This window comes from Triplophysa dalaica, chromosome 7 (genome assembly GCF_015846415.1).
Source record: "Triplophysa dalaica isolate WHDGS20190420 chromosome 7, ASM1584641v1, whole genome shotgun sequence".
Classification (NCBI taxonomy): domain Eukaryota; kingdom Metazoa; phylum Chordata; class Actinopteri; order Cypriniformes; family Nemacheilidae; genus Triplophysa; species Triplophysa dalaica.
In genome coordinates this window covers 2,410,287-2,437,328 of record NC_079548.1, presented here as the reverse complement: position 1 = coordinate 2,437,328, position 27,042 = coordinate 2,410,287, and the positions used below count along the sequence as shown (strand labels likewise).

General features: G+C 39.9%; 2 protein-coding genes, 1 long non-coding RNA gene and 3 other non-coding genes across 7 annotated transcripts; 2 read left to right on the top strand and 4 right to left on the bottom strand.

Annotated features, from left to right (window-relative positions):
- Positions 1-962: 962 nt before the first annotated feature.
- On the top strand, positions 963-10,674 carry LOC130425911 (fas-binding factor 1 homolog). Of its 2 annotated transcripts, none has more exons than XM_056752349.1 (28): positions 963-1,314; positions 1,460-1,487; positions 1,568-1,621; positions 1,704-1,779; positions 1,997-2,057; positions 2,197-2,247; positions 2,436-2,547; positions 2,628-2,708; positions 2,957-3,082; positions 3,161-3,293; positions 3,373-3,530; positions 3,605-3,701; positions 3,778-4,206; positions 4,605-4,664; positions 4,840-4,892; positions 5,689-5,777; positions 6,076-6,195; positions 6,654-6,754; positions 6,822-7,028; positions 7,104-7,211; positions 7,307-7,565; positions 7,747-7,869; positions 8,262-8,447; positions 8,543-8,719; positions 8,792-8,929; positions 9,195-9,282; positions 9,353-9,459; positions 10,526-10,674. In XM_056752349.1, exons 1-28 carry the CDS (start codon positions 1,312-1,314, stop codon positions 10,598-10,600), a joined length of 3,300 nt encoding a protein of 1,099 aa, XP_056608327.1. In that variant the 5' UTR covers positions 963-1,311; the 3' UTR covers positions 10,601-10,674. The 2 variants fall into 2 exon arrangements, with proteins under 2 accessions (XP_056608327.1, XP_056608326.1); XM_056752348.1 differs by having other exon boundaries at positions 3,370-3,530.
- LOC130426003 (uncharacterized) lies at positions 10,618-11,840 on the bottom strand. The gene is made up of 5 exons (XR_008907123.1): positions 11,713-11,840; positions 11,468-11,523; positions 11,193-11,239; positions 10,908-11,001; positions 10,618-10,736 (listed from the first exon to the last, which is right to left on the bottom strand). It is a non-coding gene; the product is annotated as an uncharacterized LOC130426003 (long non-coding RNA).
- On the bottom strand, positions 10,807-10,878 carry LOC130427023 (small nucleolar RNA R38). The gene has a single exon (XR_008907270.1). It is a non-coding gene; the product is annotated as a small nucleolar RNA R38 (small nucleolar RNA).
- LOC130427025 (small nucleolar RNA SNORD49) lies at positions 11,073-11,149 on the bottom strand. Its single transcript, XR_008907272.1, has one exon. It is a non-coding gene; the product is annotated as a small nucleolar RNA SNORD49 (small nucleolar RNA).
- Positions 11,311-11,388, bottom strand: LOC130427024 (small nucleolar RNA SNORD49). Its single transcript, XR_008907271.1, has one exon. It is a non-coding gene; the product is annotated as a small nucleolar RNA SNORD49 (small nucleolar RNA).
- A 168-nt stretch (positions 11,841-12,008) lies between the features above and the next one.
- On the top strand, positions 12,009-27,035 carry LOC130425928 (sphingosine kinase 1). Its single transcript, XM_056752380.1, has 5 exons — positions 12,009-13,407; positions 20,581-20,730; positions 21,760-21,854; positions 21,931-22,046; positions 23,555-27,035. Exons 1-5 carry the CDS (start codon positions 12,837-12,839, stop codon positions 24,321-24,323), a joined length of 1,701 nt encoding a protein of 566 aa, XP_056608358.1. The 5' UTR covers positions 12,009-12,836; the 3' UTR covers positions 24,324-27,035.
- The last annotated feature ends 7 nt before the right edge of the window (positions 27,036-27,042 follow it).

The window sequence follows — 27,042 nt, the reverse complement described above, 5'->3', positions numbered from 1 at the left end:
TAAAAAAACATCAAGGTACAATCATTCCCAAACAACAATTAACTTTAAACTGCTTTACACTTACAAATAATGTGAACCATTTTACAGAATCTGCAAGGTCTATATAAAGTTTGACCACTTTTATCTTGTATGTGTGTGTCTGTGGACTTGGTTTTTATATGTTAGTGGGGACCTACACCTGAATGGACACCAACTCATGGGAACCGGTGTCACTGTGGGGACAAAAATTGAGGCCCCCACGCTACAAAAGCTTATTAATTGTACAGAACAATAGTTTTTGAAAATCTAAAAATGCAAAAAACTTTTCTATGATCTTAAGGTTTAGGGGTTGGGGATCAAATGTACAGTATACAACTCATTACGCCTATGGATAGTCCCACGGAGATAATAAAACGTGTCTGAGTGTGTAAACTTTTGATCAATCCATATGCAACTTTTGTTTGCATGGATTAAAAATACATAAAGTGACTTATTTCTTGTAGGATAGCTAGAGAAATGTATCCAAACAATTCAACGAAATGAAAAAGTAGGATCACACAAAAGTTATTCACATTCATGTACACTGTGATCAATTATTTATTTTTTACTATTAAAGGACGCGTCGCTCTCTTCTGACTGGAATCTTTAGACAAACACAGTGGGCGTGGCCAACATATCACTCCAACCTAGCGTGACCAATAGAAACGGTACTTCTTTTAAATCGCAAGTATAGCATGCGTGCTTGAGTGAAGGTTAAACGAAACCAGCATAACCATAAAAGCTGATAATGTATTAGTTCTTTTCAACGAGTTAAAAATGTACCTTCACAATAGACAATACTATTGTCAATTGCATAAAATAAATAAATAATTCAGTATAGCCTTCGAATGTTAAGGCCAATTTCTTTGCGACAACAAACATTTGTGTCAGACAAAATACACTACCCATAATGCCCTGTTGTAAACAGGAAGTGCGTCAGAGTCTCCACGGGTTTCAAACATGTAAGACAGTAGCGAAACGTTTCGCGTAAAACCATTAACAGAAGAGCAAAGTGTTGTTTTCTTTAAATGAAAGTATCGCCTTTCACGGCGGTTCTAGGTGTCGATTTGACTCAGAGAACCGACTCATCAACACAAAGTGATTCCGTCCAGAACACAGTTTCTGATTGTATCATCTGAATCCTCAAGATCTATGTTTTGATGAAGGTTATTCAGAATCTGAATCAGAGTCTCGTGGACACAGAGGAATTTCTTGATGATCAGATCGTGCTCGTGCATTTGTCTGGCGTTCGCTGGTTTCCATTGGTAACGGGGACGCGCACAGATTTTTGTCATGGTATTAATCACTTTCCTTATTTCTGATATAACAGTAATATCATTTATGATTGTAAACGGCAACATAACGAAGTTATGCGTTTATTTGTTTACACTTTTTTTATTACAATGTGGAACATAAATTTTTTATTTATTCTCTTTTGCAGACTTCAAAGCAGAAGAAAGGTCTCAGAGGTGAAGCAGTAGATGTGCTGAACATACAGCTCTACGTGTGTCTTCCTGAATTAACTTGAATGTGTGTGTCTGTCTCTCAGGCTCTATTGATGATGTATTAGGAGATCTTCTGGGAGATGATGATGATGATGAGGGTATGAGTCTGTCCTCTGGGTTTATTGATAAAAAATTACCAGTTCCTGAAATATTTTAACAGTAAGTTTCTGTGGTCTGCAGGCCCGGCGAAGGTCCGATCTCTAGCTGCCGGACGCAGCAAACCCACAGGTGTCCTCACATCACGCAGTGGGAAGAGGTGAACGCTGATGAACAGATAGCGATGAAAGCTGATTGGTTAAGAGACGCCACACGATTCATTGGAAATGCTTAGACTTGCATTCAGGCTATATTAAGCAATACACGTTTAACATGTGTTGAATGATGTGCCTGAGCATCTCTTCTCTCTCTCTCACACCGCTCTTATGATCACAGTGTGTTTGTGTGATTGTCACATGATGTTTGTTGTGCTTCAGGTCGCTGATAGATGATGATTTCTTCAGTAAACTGGCAGCAGACGCCGAGAGGACAGATGAGGTGAGAACCGCTGTATACAACCTGTAGGGAAGAAAACGTAAAAAATGTTAAATGTAAATCAGTTAAAACACTTTAAACAAACTGGTCTGATATATCTTCTATAGATTCAGTATCAGTGTCAATCTGATTTGTTTCTCAGGGTTCTGATGTATCTGATGCTGATCCGGCTGCTTTACTGGACAGCATGAAAGTAAATATATCCTCATTCTACTAATAGATGACTAACAGTGAACAAACCCACTGTGGGGTATTTGATCTTCCTACATGTGGAACAAACATTTCAATATTTTAAGCTCGCTCTATAAATAAAGTGCAGTTATATTATATATACAATTTATGTCATTCTCATTCTCTTCCTATTACTTCTGTTAACCACAGAACATTGATGATATGGACGCTGATCTGTTTAGCTCTAAGAAGCCGAGCTCAGCTCCAGTTCAGAGGAGAGAGGAAGAACCTTCCATACGTCCAGACAAGAGCAAAACTTCAGGTGAATGATTTGAGTGTTTTAAATGCCTTAACAAATGACTTTACTATCATGTTTTTAAAACACTTCACCCACATTTGCAGACAAAATGGTTCCTGAAGAGAAGAAGCCCAGTTCTGCTCCAGCATCCACAGCGAGAAGTTACAAGAAGTTCAGTTTTCTTGGTGGGTGAAACCAGATAAAACAGATTTCTCTTTTGGTCTTCCTTGTGTGTGGTATTCATGTCCGCTCTATATCTCCAGCATGATTATTTAAGAAATAATAAGCTTCATTTTCAGGCTGCATATATTTCAGATGATGATGATGGTGGTCTTGATCCACCTCCTCTTGATAGAGGTGTCAAAACTGACTGGACCTTAAGAAACCTTTATAAGCAATCCTGTGACAAAAACATCGGATCTTCTTGTGACAGATAACGCGGACGATTCTTTAGATGATCTGCTGGACGACCTGGAGCCCAAACAGGAGCAGAAAAAGACGATTAAAACCAAGGCGACCTCGTCTGCACCACCCGCTGTTTCCCACAAAACAGAGACAGGTGAGAGAGATGATGTCACTAAGATCACTCTCAACACACGTGAACGCAAGATAAAACTGAATGCTGTGTGTTTCTCAGTGTCTCCTGCTGCTCGTGCGAAGAAGAGAGACAATCTGATGTTTGATGATGATGAAGATGACCTGATGGATGCTCTGGGCTTCGACGAGACACCCAAAACACAAGGAAATGAACTGATACAGAAAAAAGAGAGGTGGAGTCTTGGTTTTCAAAAAGATGAAAATGTTTTTTGTACGGTTTGAGGTACAGATCTCTCTCTCTTCTGTAAGCAGTGACACTCCTCAGAGAGCTCGTACAAGACTGGATGAGATTCTCGGAAGAGGAACGTCTCCTCGGCTGCTGGAGAGACCTGTCACCGGAGAGAAGAAAGAGACTCGAGCGTCTGAGAACCAGACAGAGAAACCTCCAGAGAAGTTCTCCGCAGTGAAAGGTGGGAGCATCAATTTTAAAGACAGAATTATAAAATAAATGAATGAATTTTAACAGTGATTCTTGTTTCTTTAGGTTCTGTGATGGATGAAGAGGACGTGATGTTTGGATCTTACCAGCCCACGATGGGCTCCACGCCCGAGGGACGTCAGTCTAGAAGACAGTCTGTCAGGTGAGTCTGGACATCACAGTTCTTCCTTTAATCTTAATACCTTCACTGTTTTTGTCATATATTTGGATCGTTCCAGATTCTCGACTGAAGACGTGAGCGCTCACTCTCCTGAACACAAAGCCAAACCCTCCATGCCAACCTCCGCACGAGCAGCCCGTCCCAGATCAGACTGGCTCGGTCTGAAACAACAAGAGGAGGAGCCAAAGATAAAGGAGGAGCCCAAACAAACCGCCCCAGAATCCCTGAAGCCACCAGCATCTCCTTCAAGAAAACCTTCCAGCCAAGAGACGCCCGCTATAAAGACAACAGAACCGCCAGTCGTACCGTCCTCTCCTCAAACCACCCGACAACAAGTGAGGAGAGAGGACCACGAGGACGATGATTGGCTCTCGGGAGCACTGAGTCGCAAGAAAGCGCAGTTTATCGACCAACCAGAGGAGAGGGAGAGAAAACAAGAGAGTTCATTGGTTCTGGGGGAGGAAGTCAAGTCAAACACATTTAGCAGGTGAGAATAAACAACCCATAATCCAACTAACTTCACTAAATGTTTCGTGTGTGTTTCTTCAATTAGGTCATCATTTACTCACCCTCTTGTCATTTCAAACCTGCATGGATTTTTTTAACTGGCCCCTATTCACTTGCACTGGTTTTGTGTTCAAACGATAGAAATGAATGGGGTCCAGTGCTGTTAGGTTACCAACATTCTTCAAAATATCTCCTTTTGTGTTCTGTACAAAAGTCACAGCTTCTTGATCCTAATTGCTGTAATTTGTTTTCAAAGTTATATTTTGTTTTAATGGGTATTTAACTATTTGACACAAAGGAAGAGTTTGGATTATGCTAAGACATACAACTACACAGATCACTAAAAGAAAACTCACAGGAGAATGTGTTGTGTTTCAGCTCTCCTTCAACCACACGCAGACGACCAGATGAACATCCTTCATCAAACCAAGAGGCGAGGTACACACGCTTTAATCCAAAACGACTTACATTGCATTTGTATCTGAGTTTGTGCAGTCCCCGGGATCGAACCCATGATCTTAGCGTGGCTAGAGAGCTACAGGAGATACAGTTATCTGTGGAAAGACTGCAGTGAAATGACACAAGACGTGTGTTTGTGTGTGTGTTTTATTAGCCTGATTCCTGCTGACATCTCCAACACAGCCAGAGAAGATCAACAGAAACATGGTACTGTGAAAACACTACACACTGATTCTAGACATTGTTTATAGACATACGGTTTCTGTTTTCAGTGCAACAAACTGGAAATCTTTAAACGCTCATCCCCCAGGTATCTTCTTTTCCCTATAATGTCAGTCTAGTATACACAGCTGTCCAGACCCTCTTCACCGGTAGAAAAATATGAAGTTTGTGCTTAAAACGAGCAAAGAAATCTGCCAATGGGATAAGAAAAATAATCTTGAATTGAGTGAGTTAGAAAAGGTAAACCTTAATTCAAGATCATTTCTCTTACACCATCCGCAGATTTTCTTTTGCTTGTTTTCGGGACAAATTCACTGAAATTTCATATTGTTTTACAAAAAACAAGACTTATTTTCTTAGGTCATTATGCTCATAGAGAAAATGCATCTTGATTCAAGAATTTGTAGACATTTACAGGAAAACAAGAAAAAAGGACTTGGTAAGAAAGTCATGACTCTTCAGTCACGACTCTTCTACACAAACAAACAGACAGACAAGACATCAAAACATCTACAGAATGAGACATGACCCAGTCTAACATGACAGCTATAGCGCCACCATCTGTGTGCTGTGGGTACTCACACGATCTACTAGTGTAGATGTAGAGCAGATATTTATTATGTGACTAATCTCATCAGTCAGGAGAGTTCGGGGTAAATGTGTTTTTATCCTGGACATGTTTTTGTAAGAGTCACTCAGAGATGTTTTTCCTGATTTTGGTCAGAAGTACAAATGTGTGTCGGATGTATATTCATCAGTGTAATGTAAAATGACCTTTCAGTGTTACAGCAGACGTCACCTGCAGATGGCGCTGTGCCTCTAAGTCAAATACCTGCAGATCATCTTCAACATCTGCTCATGCAACAACAGGTGATGCCCGCGAACACACACACGTCTGGTTTATTATCTCCTTGTTCAGAGGCGTAATGATTTTTATTCTGTACAAACTGTATATTTTATACCCTACCCCTAAACCTTAAGATCATAGAAAACTTTTTGCATTTTTAATTTTCAAAAAATAGCGTTCTGTACGACTTGTGACATAAGTAGGTGTGCCATCAGGTTTAAGTCCTCACTGTAAAAACATACGTACACACACACACACGAGCGTACAGCTACACACAACATGATATAACATTTTATTACCTGCTGTGTTGTGTGTGTGTAGTTGGCTCAATCTCAGCTGTGGAGTTTAAGCTCACATCAGAAACACGGAAGAGACACAGACGAGCCACCTGTAGACATGATGACATCACCGCAGACACGCATCATACAGCTGGAGGGACAGGTGCTCACAAACGCTTATTGGCTCATCCCGTCAGAATAATTTATTACTTATCAGAAATTTTGCTGTTAATGGGATACTTCACCCAAAAATGAAAATTCTGTCATCATTTACTCACCTTCAAGTTGTTACAAATCTGTACAAATGTCTTTGTTCTGATGAACACAGAGAACGATTTTTGGAAGAATGTTTATAACCAGAGAGATTTTGCCCACCTTTGACTCCCATAGTAGGAAAAGATACAATGTTAGTCAAAAGTGCCCCAGAACTGTTTTCTGTTCTACATTCTTTAAAATATATTTTTGTGTTCAGCTGAACAAATAAATGTATACAAGTTTGGAACAACAGTTTGGTGAACTGTCCCTTTAAAGAATTTAACTGACACACTTCAAAATGAAGTATAAATGCTAAAAGCTACGAGCGACATAAATAATGAAAAGAAATATTTTGTGTGTTCTCAGCTGAGAAGTTTGCAGCTGGACCGAGATCAGAAGCACATGCTGTTAGAGAGCGTTCAAGAGAGACACAAACAAGACACGCTTCTCATGGAGAACATGCACAGGTAAAACAACACACCACGAAAACATACAAGACACACAGGTAACACACATGTCATCGTCCCCTCTCAGAGCTCGTGTGAAGCTGTTGGAGGAATCGGCCGCTCAGCGAGAGCTCCGATCCCGGCAGGAGAACGAGGACCTGGCGGAGAGACTGGCGGTCGCCTCGCGCATGGCAGAGCAGGAACGGGCAGAGCTTCAGACTCAGTACCTGCGCAGACTGACACAATGCCAACAGGACCGAGACCGAGAGGTGGAGAGACTGCGAGACCTGCAGAGGTGAAAGACAACACTCCAATCAAAAGCCTGATGATAACAGGGGCTTTACGTTTTTTTATTAACTTGTGTCAACAGGAAGTCCATTCTTGAGATGAAGAGAGACCACGAAGATCAGATTCAGCGTCTGAAGAAACTGAAGGACGAAGAGATTGATGCCGTCACCAGCGCGACGTCACAGACCAGGTGTGCCATCTCAATTCATCTGGATTTAATCTCACATCTGAAGCTGAATGTTGAAGTGAGACGGATGGAGGTGAGAGTGTAATCTGTGTGGGCAGGTCTCTGACGGTGGTCATCGAGCAGATGGAGCAGTTCTCCCGCAGGCTGGGCGACGTGTCGTCTCGCGTGGAGAGCACGCATGAGAACACGGCTCAGGGTTTGGAGCTGGGAGCGAGACAGAGAGACGAGCAGCTCCGGGTCCTGCAGGATCGCTTGGGTCAGCAGCAGAGAGAGATGAGCGAGGAGAGGTCACGGCTCAAAGAGGTCATCGCTAAGATGGACACACAGCTCGCCGAACAACAGAGACAACTGGAGAAGGTCCAGAGAACACGATTCACACGTGACAAATACACACCGGCTTTTAAACATCGGCATTTAAAGTCTGATTTGGGTTGTTCAGACCGATCAAAACAAATGCTTGTTTTTTTTAGTGACTTCATTTAGATGTAAACGGTGATCGGTGTACATCAGTAAAGAGAGATGTGTTTGTGTGTTTCAGGAGCGCTGGCGGGTCACATCAGAACACGCTAAAGCTGAATCTGCTCTACGAGGACTCGAGGAGGAGAGACGGACCATGATGCATCAGCTCAGCATGGAGAGAGAGGAGCTGGAGAAGGCAAAGGTCAGTTAGAAACAACATTCTCTGCAGAGCTGAAATTAAACATCATAATTCAGTATTAATCATTGATTATTAGTATTGATTCAGATATTGATTCTAATTCACACAGTGTCTCGATTCAGAGAGAGTATTTATTCAGATATCAATTCTTATTTTTACAGTGAATGGTTTGGAAAGAGTCTTGACTTTTAAATCAATCGTCAGTGAAGTGATTCGGAAGGAGTCTTGATCAGATCGATTCTAATTCGTAAGAGTATTTAATTTGTACAGTGAATGATTCGTAAAGAGTCTTGATTCGTATATCGATTCTAATTCGTACAGTGAACTGTTTCAGAAGAAATATTGATTCCCACAGAAACCTCAGTAAACGTCATAACTCTACGTGTATCCGTCAGAGCGCTCTGTTAGAGGAACAGCAGTCTGTGATGCAGCACTGTGCTGAAGAACGCAGGAAGCTGGCGGCGGAGTGGACACGGTTCCACACGCAGGAGAAGATGAGACAGGAGCGAGTGGAGAAAGAGGCCAGCCGTGCGCTGGAGAGAGATGCTCAGAGAGAGGGATCCATCATCAATATGGCACAGGTAATAACACACACACAACAGACAAAATAATGACAGATAAATCTTTAAACAATAGAATAGAATTGAAATAAGTGTGTGTAAACGTGTGTGTTTAGGAGCAGGCCGAGCTGAAGCTTCGAGCTGGAGAGTTGAAACAGAAAGAGGAATCGCTCCAGAGAGAGAGAGAGAGTCTGGAGAAAACGAGACAGGAGATGGAGAGAGAGAGAGACAAACTCGGCACGGCCGCACTGCGACTCAAGACACGAGCAGAGGAGGTGGAGAGCTTCAGTAAGGTAAATATCACACAAACACAGGTGTGATGTGCGGGTGTGTGGATGTCATCATCATCACTGTCTGTCGTGCAGCTGGCGTCCGAACGCTTTGAAGGGGGCGAGCAAGCGCTGAGAGAGGCCAGACAGCTGGAGACTCAACACCAGAGCCGACTACACAACATCCACACACAGATGGAGAGACTCCGACAGCAGGAGCAGAGCTTACAACAGGTAACAAACACACACGACTACATTCCCTCATACAATCACGTACTGGACTGATAACATTGATATTAATCATGTTTACATCGTTACATGAAATATTCATAACCTGCCGGCATAGATGTTAAGTGATGTTTTTCACCTCAATTAGCTTTTTTGTGTCGCGCTGAGATGGTTTGTTACTTTCTGTTATTGAGTCTTTATTGTCGTTGTAAAGAGAATAAGAGTTTTCTGACACCAGACTTACATCAGTCACATCTGTGTTCTCTAGCAGGAGCGTTTGAGAATGACGGGTCAGCGCAGAGACGTGGACAGACTGAGACACAGTTTTCCTGTCAATCCTCCAGCACCTGTAATCACAGGTACATCATTATCAGCGCTCATTCATTTTAACATCACTGTATGTGTATGACTTATCATTTTGTGTGTTAGATTTCTCACCGGCGTTCACCAGCACACACGTGATGACTGCTGCCGTGAGTCCTGTACCTGCTGAACTACACGCTAAACTTGCCCTCATCAAACACACGGCTGAGAAGGTACAGCATCCCATAATCAGAGTCAGAAATGACCAGATAAACATCTCAGAACTATAACTCTCATGGCTGTTGTTTGATCAGGTTTTCATTCGTCTTCATGTTGACACACTGCTCTGAGCATCTTGTGTTTCTCATCACACACACCTGATCATGAGCTTCATCAGCTCAATTAAGGCCGTTTGCAATATGCGTTCTTGTGTCCTCGTTCTACGTCATCAATAACGGTCAGTCACATTCCGATACTCAAGAACAAAGAACGGAGGAAAGTACCAGGATGTGTTCTTGATATCAAGGATGCACTCAATACAGACTTGCTTGTTCCGAACAGGCTTAAAGTCCCATGAGTCATGTAGCACGTCCATCCAAGTTTGTTCTTCAGAGGTTCCCTTGCCAATCCGTTCTTGGAATTGAGAATTGAGGCCCACGCGTGTCGGAGAGAAACACAAAACATGCAGAGCAGTGCGTCACCAGGAACAGGATTGAAAAAAAAACCTGCTCATCTACATCTTGCCGTGTAGCGTTTTGTTACCCCCAAAAATGGATCGTGTAAATTTCAGGTCGTTTTTCCTGCATGTGTTGTGTATATGAAATTTTATACTTAATTTATCCTACCAGTAATAAAACCAGATTTTTGTTAGTAAAACTACAAAAGTGTCCAAATTATAACATCACAATTAGACGTTCACTACATTATTAGTGGCCAAAGAAACTTTGTAAACTTAATGCAATGTCAAATTCAGCTTTAATTTTAATCTCGTTTGGAAAACAAATTAGAAAAGTGTAGCATGTCAAATTAAAATTTCATTTCTCAGGATTTTTTTTTCAAATGGCAACATCCCTAATCCAAACCCATGTGTATAATGACATTTGCAACATCTAACAAAATTGAGAACGGAAGCTACATACTGTTGACAACGTGGATTTTTGTCTTTAGAAAGTGTAAAGGAAACAATATACAAATCTTATATCAAGTAAACATCACATGAACATGTGCAGTTTGGTCTCTTCAATGGTTTAGTAAATTAAATCAGTCATTTCAGACTCTGTACATTCATGTCACCCACAGGACAGAGACTTCCTGCAGGAGGAGCAATACTTCCTGGACACGCTGAAGAAAACCTCATACAACCTCAACACATGACCACACAGACACTGGAAAACATTTTATATTCATTTATTGACAACTTTGATACTTTAATAAATACAAGCATTTGAGTTTTGTTGTGGTCTGTTGAACATCTCTCCAGTCATCTTAGTAACGCAAGGAATATTCATTCCTGTGAAGAGTGAAATGAATTCATTAGTAAAGCGTTCACACAGACAGACTGTTTAACATGAATGATCCGCACAAGCCTCAGGTTACCAAAAGTCCACACATCATTTTCAGACAGGGATAACTTTTTTTCATCATAGGCTATAAGTATGAGGAACTTTTTATAAACATTTACCTAAAACAGAAGGATTCTGGCCCAGCAAACTGTGGTTTAGGTCACATGAAGAGGTTTTGGCATCAAAGACCTCGGACCGGCTCTAGCAGAAGCTCTGGAAAGACAAACTCAAGTCAGAACAGCTTGGTGATGCTCACATGAAGCATTTTATGATCTTTTGTGGATCCTCAGAATAACTTTGCTTTGCCATCGTCAGTTATCGCATCAGACGGCACTTCCTATGTAGCGTTTTCATCTCGGGAATATTCATAGCGTGATCAATAAAACAACTTCAAGGAGGTTTACCTGATCAATAGTCAGGCCAGCATTCTGGTGAAGATCTTGAGGAGCATCTGTAAAAGACAAAGCCATCATCAGATCTGGTGTTTACAGAACACACGTGCACGTGTCTGCAGATTGTGCGTCTCAGAATGGTTTCGCTTTGCCATCGTCAGTTATCGCATCAGACGGCACTTCCTATACAGCGGTTATCATCACAGAAGTGCAGTAAACATGACTTAAAGTAAAATGTGGTTCTGGATCAACACTGGTTGATCCACTGGTTGAGTTGCGATACCCACCTCTTCAATGAGAGCTGTTAACGCGCGAGTAAAGACTCCATCATACATCATCCAGTCTACAAAGATAAATGAGGATTAATGAAAACATTTCATATATAATTAAACACTATATACAGACAAAAATATAGACATTAAACTGGTCGCGTTATGAGTGAAAGGAGAACGACACGAGGGCCATTCTTCAGCGCTTAATGCTTAAAAACGATTTAAAATATTCATAAGGCTTCAAAAAATACACCACTTACGTCGATCACGTTGGTCTGGATCCGTTGCGATCGGATTGTGGATTCACGCATCGTGTTTAAAACCAAATCAGCACACAGACTTCCTAAACGTGCACACAAGCATGTGCCGATGAAGAGAGAGAAAGACTACGAGCGCGCATGCGTATTTATATGCTCGAGTGCGTCACGACCCATGTGACAATCCTGACGACTGCGCGCTGCGTGCAACATTTTACCAAATAAAAGTCATTTCAAACTTCGTTTTTAACATGTTCAATAATCTTATTTACGTGTATTATATTTGATCAACTACATGTGCAAAGATACAAATCTAATAGTTTTATTTAACTTGTTAAATAATTGCGTATAAAAACAGACACACAATGTTTGCTGTTGTTAATCATGTGTTGATGATCATATAGTTTTGCATATGTAGTCTTCCTGTAGTCACTTGTTTCTCTGTTATTTAGGTTCTGGTGATCTACCTCTGAAACGTGATGGGAATTCATCACAGTTATTGTATGTTAATGGTTTGCCAATCATTGTTTTTTTAATGAAAGAGTTTGACAACAAGCACTTTTACTATCAGCAGAAGTAACAAAAGTAAATTACAACGTGCGATTTTGATGTCCAAATATTGACTTTTAAATGAGGACACTGCTCTCCTCAAACTTGACACTACAGCTGTTTTAAAGTGTCAATAAGAATGTTTTAATAACATTAGAAAAAATGCTTTTTTGGTATATGTAAAGTTTGCCATAGTTTATGTTTACTGGATGTATTGGTACTATTTATAATCCCATAAACACGAATCAATCTCAATCACATACTGTGCAATGGTACTTTTCATTTTAATTCTTAAGATCTTAACATTTAAAATATTTTAAGATTAGCTTAAATCTAAAAAATATACAACATCTACAACAAATAACAACATTCCACTTTTCACTATTGTATAGTTATAGTTTACAAATGTAATATTGATGTATAAAAAATGAAGTATATAAAATGCAATTTTATATAAAGCAACTGTTTGTGTAAATAACTGTACTTTTTAAGGTGAAGAGTAAGTAACTAAATACACCAGCATTGCACTTCTACATCGTGTACAATCGAACTTGGCATTTCTAGGTTATGTCAATGTCATGCGCTTTTCTGTCACTAGGGAGAGATGTTTGAACCCTCAAACACACACACACATCTGCTCTTACACACACAAACACACACACACACAACGTCCAGCCACAGCAGTCTCACTCACTGCAGCACCGTCCCGTCACGGGATGGATGAACCGCACGCGTCACGTCAGGGGCTGGGAAACGGTCCCGGCGCGAGCGCGCACATGCACGGGCTGTTCACGGACGCGGAGACCGGGCAGGTCACATACTGTCTGGAACTGACGGACGGCTGCCTCGCGGTCCAGAGGATTACCTATAGCCCTTCATCACCAGAGCGACTGGACCTGCGCGACTGCGCCGGGAGCCGCGCGTACCAAGGAGAGAGCGACCGGACCGCGTATCTGTGCGCGTATTTCTACCCGTACCGCTACCGATGGATGGGTTCGAGTCCAGTCCGGCACAGGGACGAGCGGCGCTTTCGGCTCGTGCTTAACGCAGATGATGATAATGATGATGCGCAAGCTAACCTGCGCGAGGCGGAGCGTTGGGCTCGAGCCATCCGAGACAACAGCGCGCGCTGCGCCGGACACGCAAGCGGTGAGAAACAAAACTTATCAAAGAGTGTGAAGCATGAAGTTTGATCCTATTTTTCTCAGCCTTAGATACATTCTACTGGATTTAATAGTTACAAATGGGAAGTGTGTTGGGTTCAATGGAAACTATAACCGTGTCTCTACTGGTAACGTTTTGGGTTCTATTGATGGGATGGTTTCTGAATCCATAGAACACCATAAAATCCTACTGGAATAAGATCCAAGCACACTACATATATACATTTGGTAAATTACAATGGTTGTAATGGTAAAGAGCTGATTGTTCATATTGGGGTCTGTAATGGAAACCATACATTTTTCGGTACAATGGTAAAACTTTGTATTCTTGAAAACTATCTTGAAATGACATTCCTCTTGAGAACGTGTTTGACCAGCCGGTCATGTTACACATGTAACCGGTGCTGTGCTTCAGAAAAACAGCTGAACCGATAAAGTCCTGAACACGTGGTACCTAATCTTAATAATTCAATTTGAATATAAACAAGTTTGTAAATGTCATCAAAGTTACACACTTCACCTTTAAGATCCTCAAGACGGTGAACCTTGTCTTGGATCATGGTTAAAGGGACAGATCACCAAATAATGAAAATGACTTACTCTCATGTCTTTCCAAACTTGTATTTCTTGTATTTCGTGTATTTTCTTCCTTCTGCAGAACACAAGAGAAGCCATTTCGAAGAATATTGATAATCAAACAACACCAAACCCGACTGACTTCCTTTGTATGGACACAAAACCATTGAGAAATTTCTCAAAATATCTTATATTGTGTTCTGCAGAAGAAAGAAACTCATACGGGTTTGACATGAGGTGAATAACTGATGACAGAATTCTCCTTTTTGTGTGAATTTTCCCTTTAACTCTTAACTAAACTTGTGCGATTTTAAAGATGAGTTGTGTGTGATTCCTTGAAGTGTTTTTACAAACAGGTTTCGCAGACTCTCCAACGCCTCACACAAACAGGAAGTTGCACCCCATAAACACCAAGCCAAACTTGACATATCAGGCCACTTTAAGAGAAGAGTCACAATTGTTTATTTTCATGAAGGAATCACAACACAAGTTTCTCTGTCATATGAAAAACACACGACAGGAGTGATATAATGTGAGCATACATGATGGCAGCACACACTGACTCAGTTCTGCATATTCTTGATTAATTTATGAGTGTGCTTCAGCATATGTGATCCAGAGCTGATGATAATACACTATTTAACAGAATACATGTATTTTAAATGAGCTTCTCCATTTGAGCTCAGAGAACAGCAGTGAAACACCAAACACTCCATCCTTCATATCTGAAGGGTGACACTAACAAAGATCTGCAAGTTTCCATCATTGGTAGACAGTAAAATTATTACCCAGTTGAAAGAAACGCCATATGCTGGTTAGGTAGGTTTTGAAGCATGATAGCTGGTTTGTGCTGGTCACTTGCTGGTTTGAGCTGGTCATAAACTGTTCCTAATCTGGTCATTTGCTGGTTTAAACTAGTGACGACCAGCTTAAACCAGCAAAAATAGCCAGGAGCGATTTCAGTCCAGCACTGGGAACAGCCCCCGACCACCTTTAACAGCAATGACCATCTTAAACCAGCAAAGGACCAGTTTAGGGACAGCTCATGACCATCTTAAACCTGTTCACGACCATCTTAAACCAGCACATGACCAGCTAAGGACCAGTTTGAACCAGCACAAACCAGCAGCTAACATGCTTCAAAACCTTCCTAACCAGCATATGCTGTTTCTTTCGACAGGGTACCACAGAGTTGAATGTCATTGCTCAGATGTTTCTCTTTCAGAGCACAGGAGATTTAATGGAGTTCACAAGTTTGTTTAATTTGAAGTCTGCTTAGTTTCTCCTTAAATTGGTCATAAAAAAATAATAATCAAATGAGAGTTTTATAGTTGAAACACACGAAGAGTCTGGAGGTGTACATGAATGTAGATTTTAGGGATCAAATAATCTGCATTTGGGTAAATTTGATGAGAAATGTTTGAGTTTGTATTGAGATCTTTAACCTTAAAATTCAGGATAGACACAAACCATTCAAAATGTGATCTTCTGAATGCTACGGGCCCGGGGTTATTGACTTTTGATTGTAGACTTGACAAATCTGAGCTCAGTTTGACACACTGTTGACATCTCTTCTCAAACTCTAATGACAGACACATGTGACGTTTCTGACTCTTTCTCAGGAGAAATACCTGAGACTCTGATGAGACTTAAGCATACATTTGTTGTAGTGGAAGAGAGTAATTCTGCTGTTCTGTGTTCAGAAAGAAAGAGAGAGTGAGAGAGAGAGAGAGAAAGAGAGAGAGAGAAATAGAGAGTGAGAGAGAGAGAGTGAGTGAGTGAGTGAGTGAGTGAGTGAGAGTTGGATAGAGAGAGCGCACATGTACTGCTGACCGAGTTCACCAGTCACATCTCTTCTTGACGCTGTGTTCCCTAGAGGAAGTGTGCGCTTCTGTGTGTGTCCAGATAAATCGCATATCTATCTGATCTCTCTGTCAGAAATCTAAAAGTCCCTCGATCGCTCTGGTGACCTCTGACCCTTGACCTTTCTTCTGTCAGAGCGTATGCGATCAGAGATGCACATGTGACCTGAATACTGAATGAAGAGCTGTAGATCAGGATGAGTATTTCCATACAGGTGTGTCACGCAGACAGGGTGAGTTTGTAAAAATGAAGAGCACTTTAAACTCATTCATGCTGTAATCCAGTCTGATGGTTTAATTACTTCATCTACTTCATTGTTTCTCAGATTAATTAAGTGAAGTTAAGTGAGAGTGACCTATCTGTCAGACATGGTGATCCATACCCGAAATGTGACCTCTGCATTTAACCCATCCAGAGAGTAGTGAACACACGCACAGCAAGTTGTGAACACACGCACAACTGGAGCAATGGGCAGCTAGAAAGTGTGTTGACAGCATGACTGTGGATACAAACATCTCTAGGATACTGTTATTCCTCATACCAATGGTTTGTGATGTAAACAAAGCCATGTTGACGGATCAATCTGCACTGGACATGAATGATGTCTGAATGAATAAATGATGGCTTGTTGAAGTCGTCTAGATACATTTGGATTATCCCCTGATATCACACATACACCTGGGAGATTTATAATCTAAATTTATATTTTTTTATGTAGTCCAGTAAACTTTGCAGACATCAGGTCTAGTGTTTCTGTGAGATTCAGTGTTTGTCCTGTGAGATAATGAGACGAGAGCTGCTGTGGGACAGTGAGTCCCGGTCATTATCTCCATCCCTCAGAGAATCTGTTTTCTGCTGTAAACAAACACTTGAAGTCATACACACACACACACACTAGCCTTTAAGTCTGATTGTTTAGTTATGTAACCGTACGTGCCATTTTTTCGGGTGCGTCCTCTTGAGGTCACATTTGTCCACCGCATACGTCACCAGGTTAATTATTTCAGGTTTTATTTCACGAAAGCAATCCATTATATTTCATCCGTTAATTAGGAACGAAACTACAATGATTATATGTGACCCTGGACAACCAAACCAGTCTGATGGGTCCATTTTTACATAATCTGAAAGCTGAATAAATAAACTTTCTATTGATGTTGAGTTGTTATATTGAGTTGTTAGAAAGAGACAATATCTGGAATATTAAATTAAATTAAAATCTGAGATACAACCGTTTAAAACTCTGAAATACTAGGGTGCAAAAAAATCTAAATATTGAGAAAATGGCCTTTGAAGTTATTAATCAGGGGCACTGTGGCAGAGGAAATTTCCAAATTATCTTCATGGAACATGATCTTTACTTAATATCGTAATTGACACACTTTATGTGTAACCTGCTTGCACACACATTGTACATATGGCGCGCACACACATATACAGCCTATAGCACACACACACACACACACACCCCTCTGTGTTGTCACCATATGTTCTCAGTTGTGATGCAGTGATGCTGAGAGCCTCATCATGCAGTGTGAACAATGAAAAACACATCACATTCTCTCTTTCTCTCTAAAAATAGGCGTCTATTTGTAGAATTGAATTGTACCTTATGTTCTTCAATCTATCACTGGGTCTGTAAAATCATTCCCACAAGAATCCAGACAGTTTGCTTAAAATATTGATAGGCTAGAGTCATACAGTATGTTAATGAGCTTGTGATGTCATTTTTGCACACAACTTTACACAAGTACGCAGACATTCACGTTTGACCAGCGCTGCGGTCTAGACAGAAGCATAGACAAGGGCCAAAGTGTGATGGTTCTGTTGTAACGCCCCTTTTGTTATATATATTTGCATAGACAATCCCAGAATGCTAAAAAAATCATCGACACAATATCTATATATCATGATTATAAACAGAGAGTATATTATATGTCTATGAAGGTCTGTGCAGGGTGAGGGTTTGATGGTAAATCGGCTGCTGTTTAATTTCATGCTTGTGTGGTTTCAGGTAATGAAAGCGCTGGTGTGGTTGTGTGTGAAGTTGTTTAATGAACTGAATTGAGTGTCAGTGTGATAATGATCGCTGTGAGCGAGATGTGATTGAATCTATCCTCGTACCTCTCTCTCTCTCTCTCTCTCTCTCTCTCTCTCTCTGTGAGTTGTGTCTCTGTTGACAGAGAGCTGTTGTTTGTCTGTTGGCACGGGTGAGATCAGGGTCTTTCCGTTGTGTCAACTCCCGCTGGCATCCCGCTGAAAGCTGCCATTCATCCATGTGTGCGCTGTGGCCTGGCACGGCACCCGGAGGAGCTCATTACCGCATTCTGGGATACGGATGGACCTCAGGTTAAAGAAGCTTGTGCTGTCGTTTATCTAAAGTCTTTAATCCAACAGAAGCGTCAGAGGTCTTTATAAGAAGCTCCTTGAGTCCATGTGTTTCAACACAGTGATTAAATCTCAGTTACATGAAGCAAATCATTTAAAAAAACTTCTTACAACAGCAATGAAAGCTCTTTCGTAAAATTGCAAAGATTCGACAAAAAAGTGAAAAGTAAAGAAAACGTCTCAAATGATCAGGGCATTTTTTCCACACAGTTTTTTACTAAATGAACACATGGAAGATTTTATATAAATTAATTCACATGTATATTGTAACATATGTAAACACAATGTTCTCCTGCATATATTTACTAAAATACATGACAAACAGCAGTCACATTTCTGTGCCATGATCAGTGTTGGGTAAGTTACTCGAAAAAAAGTAATTCATTACTAGTTACTAATACATATTCAAAGTGTAAATAGATTCCTGTACAAATGACTCTCTCCAAAAAGTATTTATTTACGTATTACTAATTACTTTCTATATCCTACATCAACCTTGATTAGTTAAGTGATTCAAGGATAGACATGAAAAGGCTTATTTAATTCATTCAAATAAATAATATTAAACTGCATAAATTACTCTTATTTACTGACCAAAGTAAAAAAAAAAAAATACATTAAGGCACGGATTTTAAAGTTTGACTTTGAATTTTGATGTCAATTCCACTATTGCACACACATATATTACACAAAGTATTTTAGTTTAATTACAGCAGAAGTAATCCCCTACTTTACTTTTTCAAAGGAAAAGTAATTAAATTGCAGTAACTAATTACTTAGTAACTAGTTACACCCAACACTGGTCATGATGCAATTAAAATTAATCTATTGAACAATTAATTTATCCTCAATTCATTGTCCATTTTATTTTTCTCAGCCTCATAACAATATAAGGCGTGCTTGAATCTCACGAAAGCAGCGTAAACACACTTTGTTTTAGAAAACGTATAATCTACAATAGAAGCACGTTAAATCATTGGAACATCTCCAAAAGATTGATCATGAATGAATAAACATTACTCACCCAACTGGTTTTTACAGGTGTCATGAGAATTCCTAACTGTTATTAAAAGTAGTATTGTTTTTAAATATTAGTTTTAATGAAATATTTTATAACCTATAATTACACATTTGTATAAAAAATATAATTTGCAATTTAAAACCTATTTAATCTTCACAGTATATTCCCTCATTCCTTTAGTTCAGTTGAGTTGAAGCACACGAGCAGCTCTGGAATGAATAAACACGGTCAAAATACCTCATTGAGGTGTGAGGACAGACTGACGGAGACCTCTGAGAGTAAGCACTGAAACTAACACCGTGATCCAGAAGATCAGTCATCATTTATACCTTCTCGTGTGGTTGTAAATCTGTATGCGTGTCTTTCTTCAGTCGAACACAAAAGAAGATATTTTGAGAAATGTCTTGGTTGTTTCGTGTGCATACATTGGAAGTCAGTGGGGTTCAGTGTTGTTTGATTGTCAACATTCTTCAAATTATCTTTTGTGTTCTGCAGAAGAAAGAAACTCACAGGACATGAGGATGAATAAATGACAACGGAATCTTCATGTTAAGGGAATCTATCTCTTGATGAGGACACCATCTATAAAACACACTCAGACGATAGTGAGGATGTGGTTCGAATAGTTCACCAATAAATATAAATTCTTTGATCTTTTACTCACGTGTCGTGCACATTGCTCTGAATTCATACTGTGTGACTTTCTTTTCTCCATAAAATAAGATTTTTACGCAGGGTATTATGGGGAGTTTCTGACTCTTTCTCTCAGGAGAAATAAAGCAACTGCTCTCCATTTCATCTCATTGATGTCTCAGAGAAATGAGAGAATGTTGAATGTTTTGTTCTGGGTGGAGGTTTTCGTGACAGTGTATAAAGACCTGTGTCGTGTCATCTATCATCATCACCTGAGGTGTCTGTCAGACCTGCTGTGCGTTTGTCCTCAGGCTGTTGAACATCTCACCTGTCATGTAGGTCATGTTGGGTCCCACGTGTAAACCGCTCCCCGGGAAACAAGTTCATCCGGCTGAACCGGCTCACACAAGTCCTGAGAATCAAAACCTCCCGGAATATTAATCATGAGCTCAATATATACAGCACCGAGTGTGCGCGTGTTTGTGCGTTTGCGTGTGTGCGAGAGAGTGTGTGTTTGCAGATGTTTGTGTGCTTGTGAGTGTGTGCACGTGTTTGTGTGTACATGTGTCATGTGTGTGCGTGTCTGTGTGTGCTGTTTTACTGGTTGTAATTCATGTATGTGTAGTAAAAAGTTTTGAACACTGTTATTGACCATTGTACTTTCTTACTCTCTTTCAGGTGTGTTGTTTTCTGAGGGGCGTCGCTCATGTGGTGTGATGGTATTGGTCAATCCTCAGAGTGGGTGGGGTCAAGCAATGGCTCTCTACAACAGTCATATCCAACGGATGCTCACAGAGGCGGGTATACAACACACACTGGTCATCACAGGTCTGTGACACGCACACATGCACACGCAGACACACACATGTACACACACGCTTTCATTTCTGTGAAAACATAAATCTCTCACAGTCACGAGAAACTGCAGACTGAAGAAATCACTAAAGATCATGTCGTTCTACTACAAACCTCACTGAGATGCTCCTCCTGCTGACTACATAGACAGCTCCCTTCAAAGACAGCATCAGAACTCACACACATCCTCATTTTCTGCTGATATAATCAACGCTAACTAAATAAAGAATGTTAACCATCATATCACAACCAGCTTTTCAGAAGCCAATCACATTCCAGGAATCAAGTCCCGCCCCCTCTCTTATGAGAATACTGACTGTATTGAATGTCTTTCATCACTGAAATGAGCTTTAAAGGAGAAATGTCTGGGGCTATTAATTAAAATAAATATAAATCAATTTAAGTTCACTTCAAATTGAGTGATGCTTCCAAAATGTTCATTCTGTTAACATGATATTAATTGTAAACTGTAATGGCGTTTAACTGCAGTGTTTAGCTCGTATACTGTAGATCTCATACAGTTCAAAATTAAAATATTAAAACTTTCATGATCGGATGGCAGGACACTGTGATGTGCGTTTGCGTCTGATCAGTATGAATATGGGTCACTATGATATGTTTCAAGCTGTGAGACCTGTCTACATCAATTAACACACAACACTTACACCACACTCAAGTGTGTGTGTGTGTGATGCAGTCTCAGCTGTAGGCATTACTGCTGAATCAGTCACTGTGAATCTTTCTGAGAAAACACACACACACCCCATAAGTGATGTTACACACACACATACACACACAGAAGCTCACGTGCACACACACGCACACAAGCTCACGCACACACACACACACACACACACACACACACCCATCTCTCTCTGTCAGTGAGATGTAGATCTAATAAATGTGCTTAAGGCATATGAGATTATCAGACCTCTTTCACTCAGTCTATTAACTGAAGTCCATTAACACATGTCTGTCTGACTCTATCTTGTGTTCATGCAGAGAGACAGAATCACGCACGAGAGATGATGAGAAACGCTGACCTGACGCAGTGTGATGCTATAGTTATTCTGTCTGGAGACGGGCTGCTCTTTGAGGTGTGTACACACTGCTGCATTACATCACTGTGTGTGTGTGTGTGGTCCCGCTCATCTCAGTGTGTGTGTTGTGCAGGTGGTGAACGGTCTAATGGACAGGCAGGATTGGGAGAAGGCCATCCAGACTCCTGTGGGAATTCTGCCGGGAGGTTCTGGAAATGCACTCGCCGCATCTGTTCATCATTACACACGGTGAGAACATCACTGCTGTCTGATCTCGCACAGCATGTCTGATAATAACAAACACAACCTCCACATGTGCAGTAATAATACAATTCAGTTGTGTTTGGAAACGACTTGCAGAAACACCAACATGACGATATAACCGGACTGATATCAGACGTCTGATTCCTGCTCGACATCTGAAACGATTCTTCTCCTGCAGTTCTTTTGTCGAGTCAGCTGTCATTATTACACTCCTGTTTTTTATACCAAGAACAACAGTGGAAAGGCAAAACAAATGAATAAATAATGAGTCATTTATGAGCAAGATAATACAAAAGTCAAAGTGACAGATTCTTTATGGCATGGGCAAATTCAGCAGAACAGAGGGTCATAGGTCAGGGTCAGGGGGGAAAGGTTAAACAAAGTGTTTTAAAGGCCCAGTGTGTCATTTTCTTTTAGATTAATACGATTTAATATACATACCTGTCTTCAGGATGTGTATAAAGCCCTAACATAATGTAGAGTTATGTTTTTATGATCTAAGAATGAGCTATTTCTATCTACATACACCCTGGGTCCCTTTGCATGAAATTCGTAGTATTGTTTCTACAGTGGCCCAAAATGGACAAACTTACAGAACACATTTCAACTTAGTGCTGTGTCAGCCTCGGTAGTGGTACGAAAGAGTTAGCCGTTGGTTGCATTTTACAACCTCACCACTAGGTGCCACCAAACATTACACAAAGGCCCTTAAGAGTGATTCTAGATGGTAAGTTAAACACATCAGCTCAGTATTATTTGAAGACAAGTGATGAGTTTTCTGCATTTCTATTCATGAAACACTGACAGACGGCAGCGGGACATTCACATCAACCAGAGGAAATGATTTAAAAGAATAGTTCACCTATAAGTTCTCTCTCATCATTCACTTACCCTCATCTGATCTGATTTTATTTTTTCATAGATAACTTCTTGTGTGTCTCGAGATTCTCTAAAACTATGAAATTAAAATGATGAAATCGTCATATTTCAACGCATCACTGTGATCTGTACATCATTAGGATTAATAGGAGATGTATCCATCACTAAATAAGCTCAATATATCATGGGATTTTACAAATGCATCATTTCACTTCATTAGACATGTAGTTTGTTTAATGACAGATGTTTGTGCATATAAATTGGGGATGACATTAGGATGAGAAACTGTGAGAGGATGTTTTTGTTATTTTTGAGTGAACAGCAGAGGACGGCACTGAGACGCCCCCTGCTGGCACACACAACACACAGACATGATTAAGATATCAAGGTTAAAATGTCACAGAATGTACAGTGAAAAATGTTTTTACTCATAATAATCGAACAAAAGTTAAAAAGTTTCTTTACATCTTTGTCTTTATGTATACATGAACACAACTTGATCTTATGTTAATATTATTTTTGTCATTATTTCTATGGTTACTCTTTTTATTACAATTCAGAAATGATTCCTTCTTTTACCTTTTCCTTTATTCCTTGTTTTTGATTTTCTCCAGAAAGCCTCAGGTGTGGGGTGAAGATCTGTTGGTGAGCTGTGGGTTTGTGCTCTGTAAGGGTTTGACCTCTAAACTGGACCTGATCTCCGTCCATCTGTCCTCCGGCGCCCGTCTGTTCTCCTTCCTCTCCATCGCCTGGGGCTTCGTGGCCGACGTCGACATCGAGAGCGAGCAGCTCCGTCTCATCGGCCCTTTTCGCTTCATCGTGGGCACGCTGGTCCGCCTGGCGTCTCTGAGGACCTACCGCGGTAAACTGGCGTTTCTCCCCGTTACAGACAATCTGGAGACGGATGTGTCACAAGCACAACAGACACACAATAACCGAACAAGCTATAAGAGCTCTGAGCACAATCCCTCGGAACAGACGCGTCTGGTGGATCATCTCCTCGTGCCGCTGGATCAGCCCGTTCCTCAGAGCTGGACGGTGGTGGAGGAGCAGGAGTTTGTGCTGGTTGTAGCCATGTTTCAATCATACTTGGGTGAGGATTGGTTAGTGGCCCCCAGCGCTTGTACAGACGACGGCGTGATTCATCTGTTTTACATGACGGCCGGCATCTCTCGGCCCGCTATGCTCAGACTCTTCCGGGCCATGCAGAGCGGGACGCACATGGAGTGCGGGTGTCCTCATTTGGTGTACAGACGGGCGAAGGCTCTGAGACTGGAGCCGGAGACCCGGCCGGGAATCATCACCGTGGACGGGGAGCAGGTGGAATACGGACCCTTGCAAGCGCAGGCACATCGGGGGGTGGCCAGACTCATTACCGGATGACCTCTGACCTCCAGGACATGTTTAGAAATACAGGAGTAATGTTAGACGAAGCACATACAGTATAGAACCGCACAACCTGTCAAAGTTTGACATTTGATTAAAAAATGTTTCGTGAATGAATCTCACCAATACACGTCTGGGTCACATTTCCCCACGATATTGAAATTAACGAAAATAAATAGTTATTATGAGAGCAGAGGGGAAAATATAAATACTTAGTAAGCACTGTTTTTGGCTTATAAATGTTGTAAACCTGGATTACTGGTTTACCAGTTTTCTTTCTGAGAAGTACATAAAATTAGAATGAAAGACTTTCTAATTTTTAGTTGAAAAGAAGACTAATAGCACACGTGAATAAACTTCTTAATTTGAAATAGTAAGATTGTTATTTTATTTGTGGTGAAATGAGACCTTGATGAGTTTGAGAATTTCATCTTCCGTCTGTTGTCTCCAGGTGATTGTGTTATGCTGGAATTTCTGTCGGTGCATCAATCTCGATTTTTCAGAAGTGCCAATGTGAAACAAAATGTTAAAGTTGTTTATTTTTCTACAGTAAAGCAAAACTTGTTACGTTTGTCCACTGTTAAACTTTGCTGTTGTTTTTGCAGCAGGTTTGCCTGACTTTCTGTAGATTTAACTACTGCTTAGCATACTTTCCAATTAAAACTGTTTAAATTTACTTTAATCAAAATTAAAACACTTTGACTTTCGAGGTTCAAAATGATCAAGAAGAGACTGGCATTAGCACAGCAACACTGTAAAAAATGACATTCTTCCAAAGCATGTTTCTCTTGTTTTCTGTAAAAATATTTAAAATTTCTTAAATTACGATACATTACATAACAAGAAAAGTGACCCAAGATATTTAGTCTTGTTTTATGAAAGACAATTACATGAACTAGGTAAGTTTATTCTTAATTATTTAGTTGTACATTAAGTTACTGGCAAACCTGGTTTGAAATTTCAGTAAAGTTTTACAGTCTGGTTATTCAAGATTGTCTGAATTTGGTGTGATTGTCAGAATATGTCTCAATTGGATGTGTGCGTGAGGTTAGTATATGTCATCGGTTCTGTGTGTCCTCAAGCGTGATGCTACACTACACAATCAGACTCCAGGACTGATCATGTGACACAAAACATGCCAAGGATGCTCGTGATTATTCCTGAAGTCAAATCATGTGAACACACGTACACAATATATAATTGTAAAATATACTGTGACAATTTCCTTCCTATGTTTTGTATTAACAACACAAAGTCAAGTTGAGCATTTTGTTGAACTTTCTGTATCAATCAGAAGACAATTGTTCTGGAAGCCCATGAAATTCGTTTTTTATTCTGGATGAATGTTATATGCTGGACTACAACACTACACTACTACAACCTTGTAATACAGCACTACGCAGACTCTTTCTCTCATTTACTGCTACTAAAAGGTTTCTGACATTTTATGATTGACCTGCGAAAGCTTAATGGATTTCTCTAGAATTGTAATGTTCAAAAGACATTCATATACAATCCAGCTCAAAAGAAAAAGTACTTTTTTACTTAGTATTTTTTTGTTTGTTTTACAGTACAAATTCTTAAATCAAAATACTCAAAGACTTCTTAAAGTGATAGATTAGCCACAAAACAAAATTATTTCAGCATTTATACACCCTAAACCCGGAACACAAAACCACATTTTCAAATTCTTAAAATATTCTTATTTTTAAAGCTTGAAAAGAAAAAAGAACTGGCAATAGGCTAAATAAATCTTGTTTTCCCTTTGAATTAAATATATTATTACTTACCCATTCGCTTATATTTCTTTGTGTAAATATAAACTTAATTTTTATACATTTTTGACTCAATATCTCAGACATTTAGCTTTCTAAGTAAATATATCTTGATTTAAGAATTATATTTGTACTGAAAAACAACAAACAAAATTTTTTTTTTTAGTAAGACCACCATTTTTCTGTGTTGGTTTATGATGGTTTGGTGCTGGTCTGGTTAGTATGTCTGGCCGTAAAATCCAGTCCGTCTCTGGGCTGTAACATTATTGTGCTTTATAAACTAACAGAGCAAATACAGATAGAAGATGAAATGTTTAAAGCCACAGAGAGCAGTTTTAAACTGTTTTTTTAATTTGTTGCCTTAAACTTTTACTCTAGGTTGTTTAATTTTAATCTTTTTTTTAAACTAGTTGAAACTGGTTTTGATGAGTCGGAGTGATGTAAGACATTTAAACAGTTGAAATAATATTTAAACCCAGTTTGATTGTACTTCATATTTTGGGTAGAAAATGACAGTTGGGTTTTTGACAGTGTACCCAAACACACTAGACTGATAAAGAAAAACCTGTCTGATAATGAGACTTAATAATAATAATAATAAATAATATGATTTTAAGATGTTTTTTTTTGTCATTGGGGTATAGAAAAGGATCACTAAAATCTTAGTCTGTGTGTCTGATAATTATTTTCTGAATACATGCTATATTATTTTTGAGGAGAGGTTTTATGAGTATACTTTTTGCACAATGTCTGACTTGAAGTAAATTCTGCAGCAAAATGTTACAATCTAAAATGAAGGTTCTTCGATTTGATTCAGATTCTTCAATAGTTAAATAAAATTGCTGGACTGCTGTTTCAATAGCACAACGTGTGTACTTGAAATCTGTATATAAATGGATTCTATTTTTTCCAAAGTCATGGGTTATTAATAAACTTTGTGA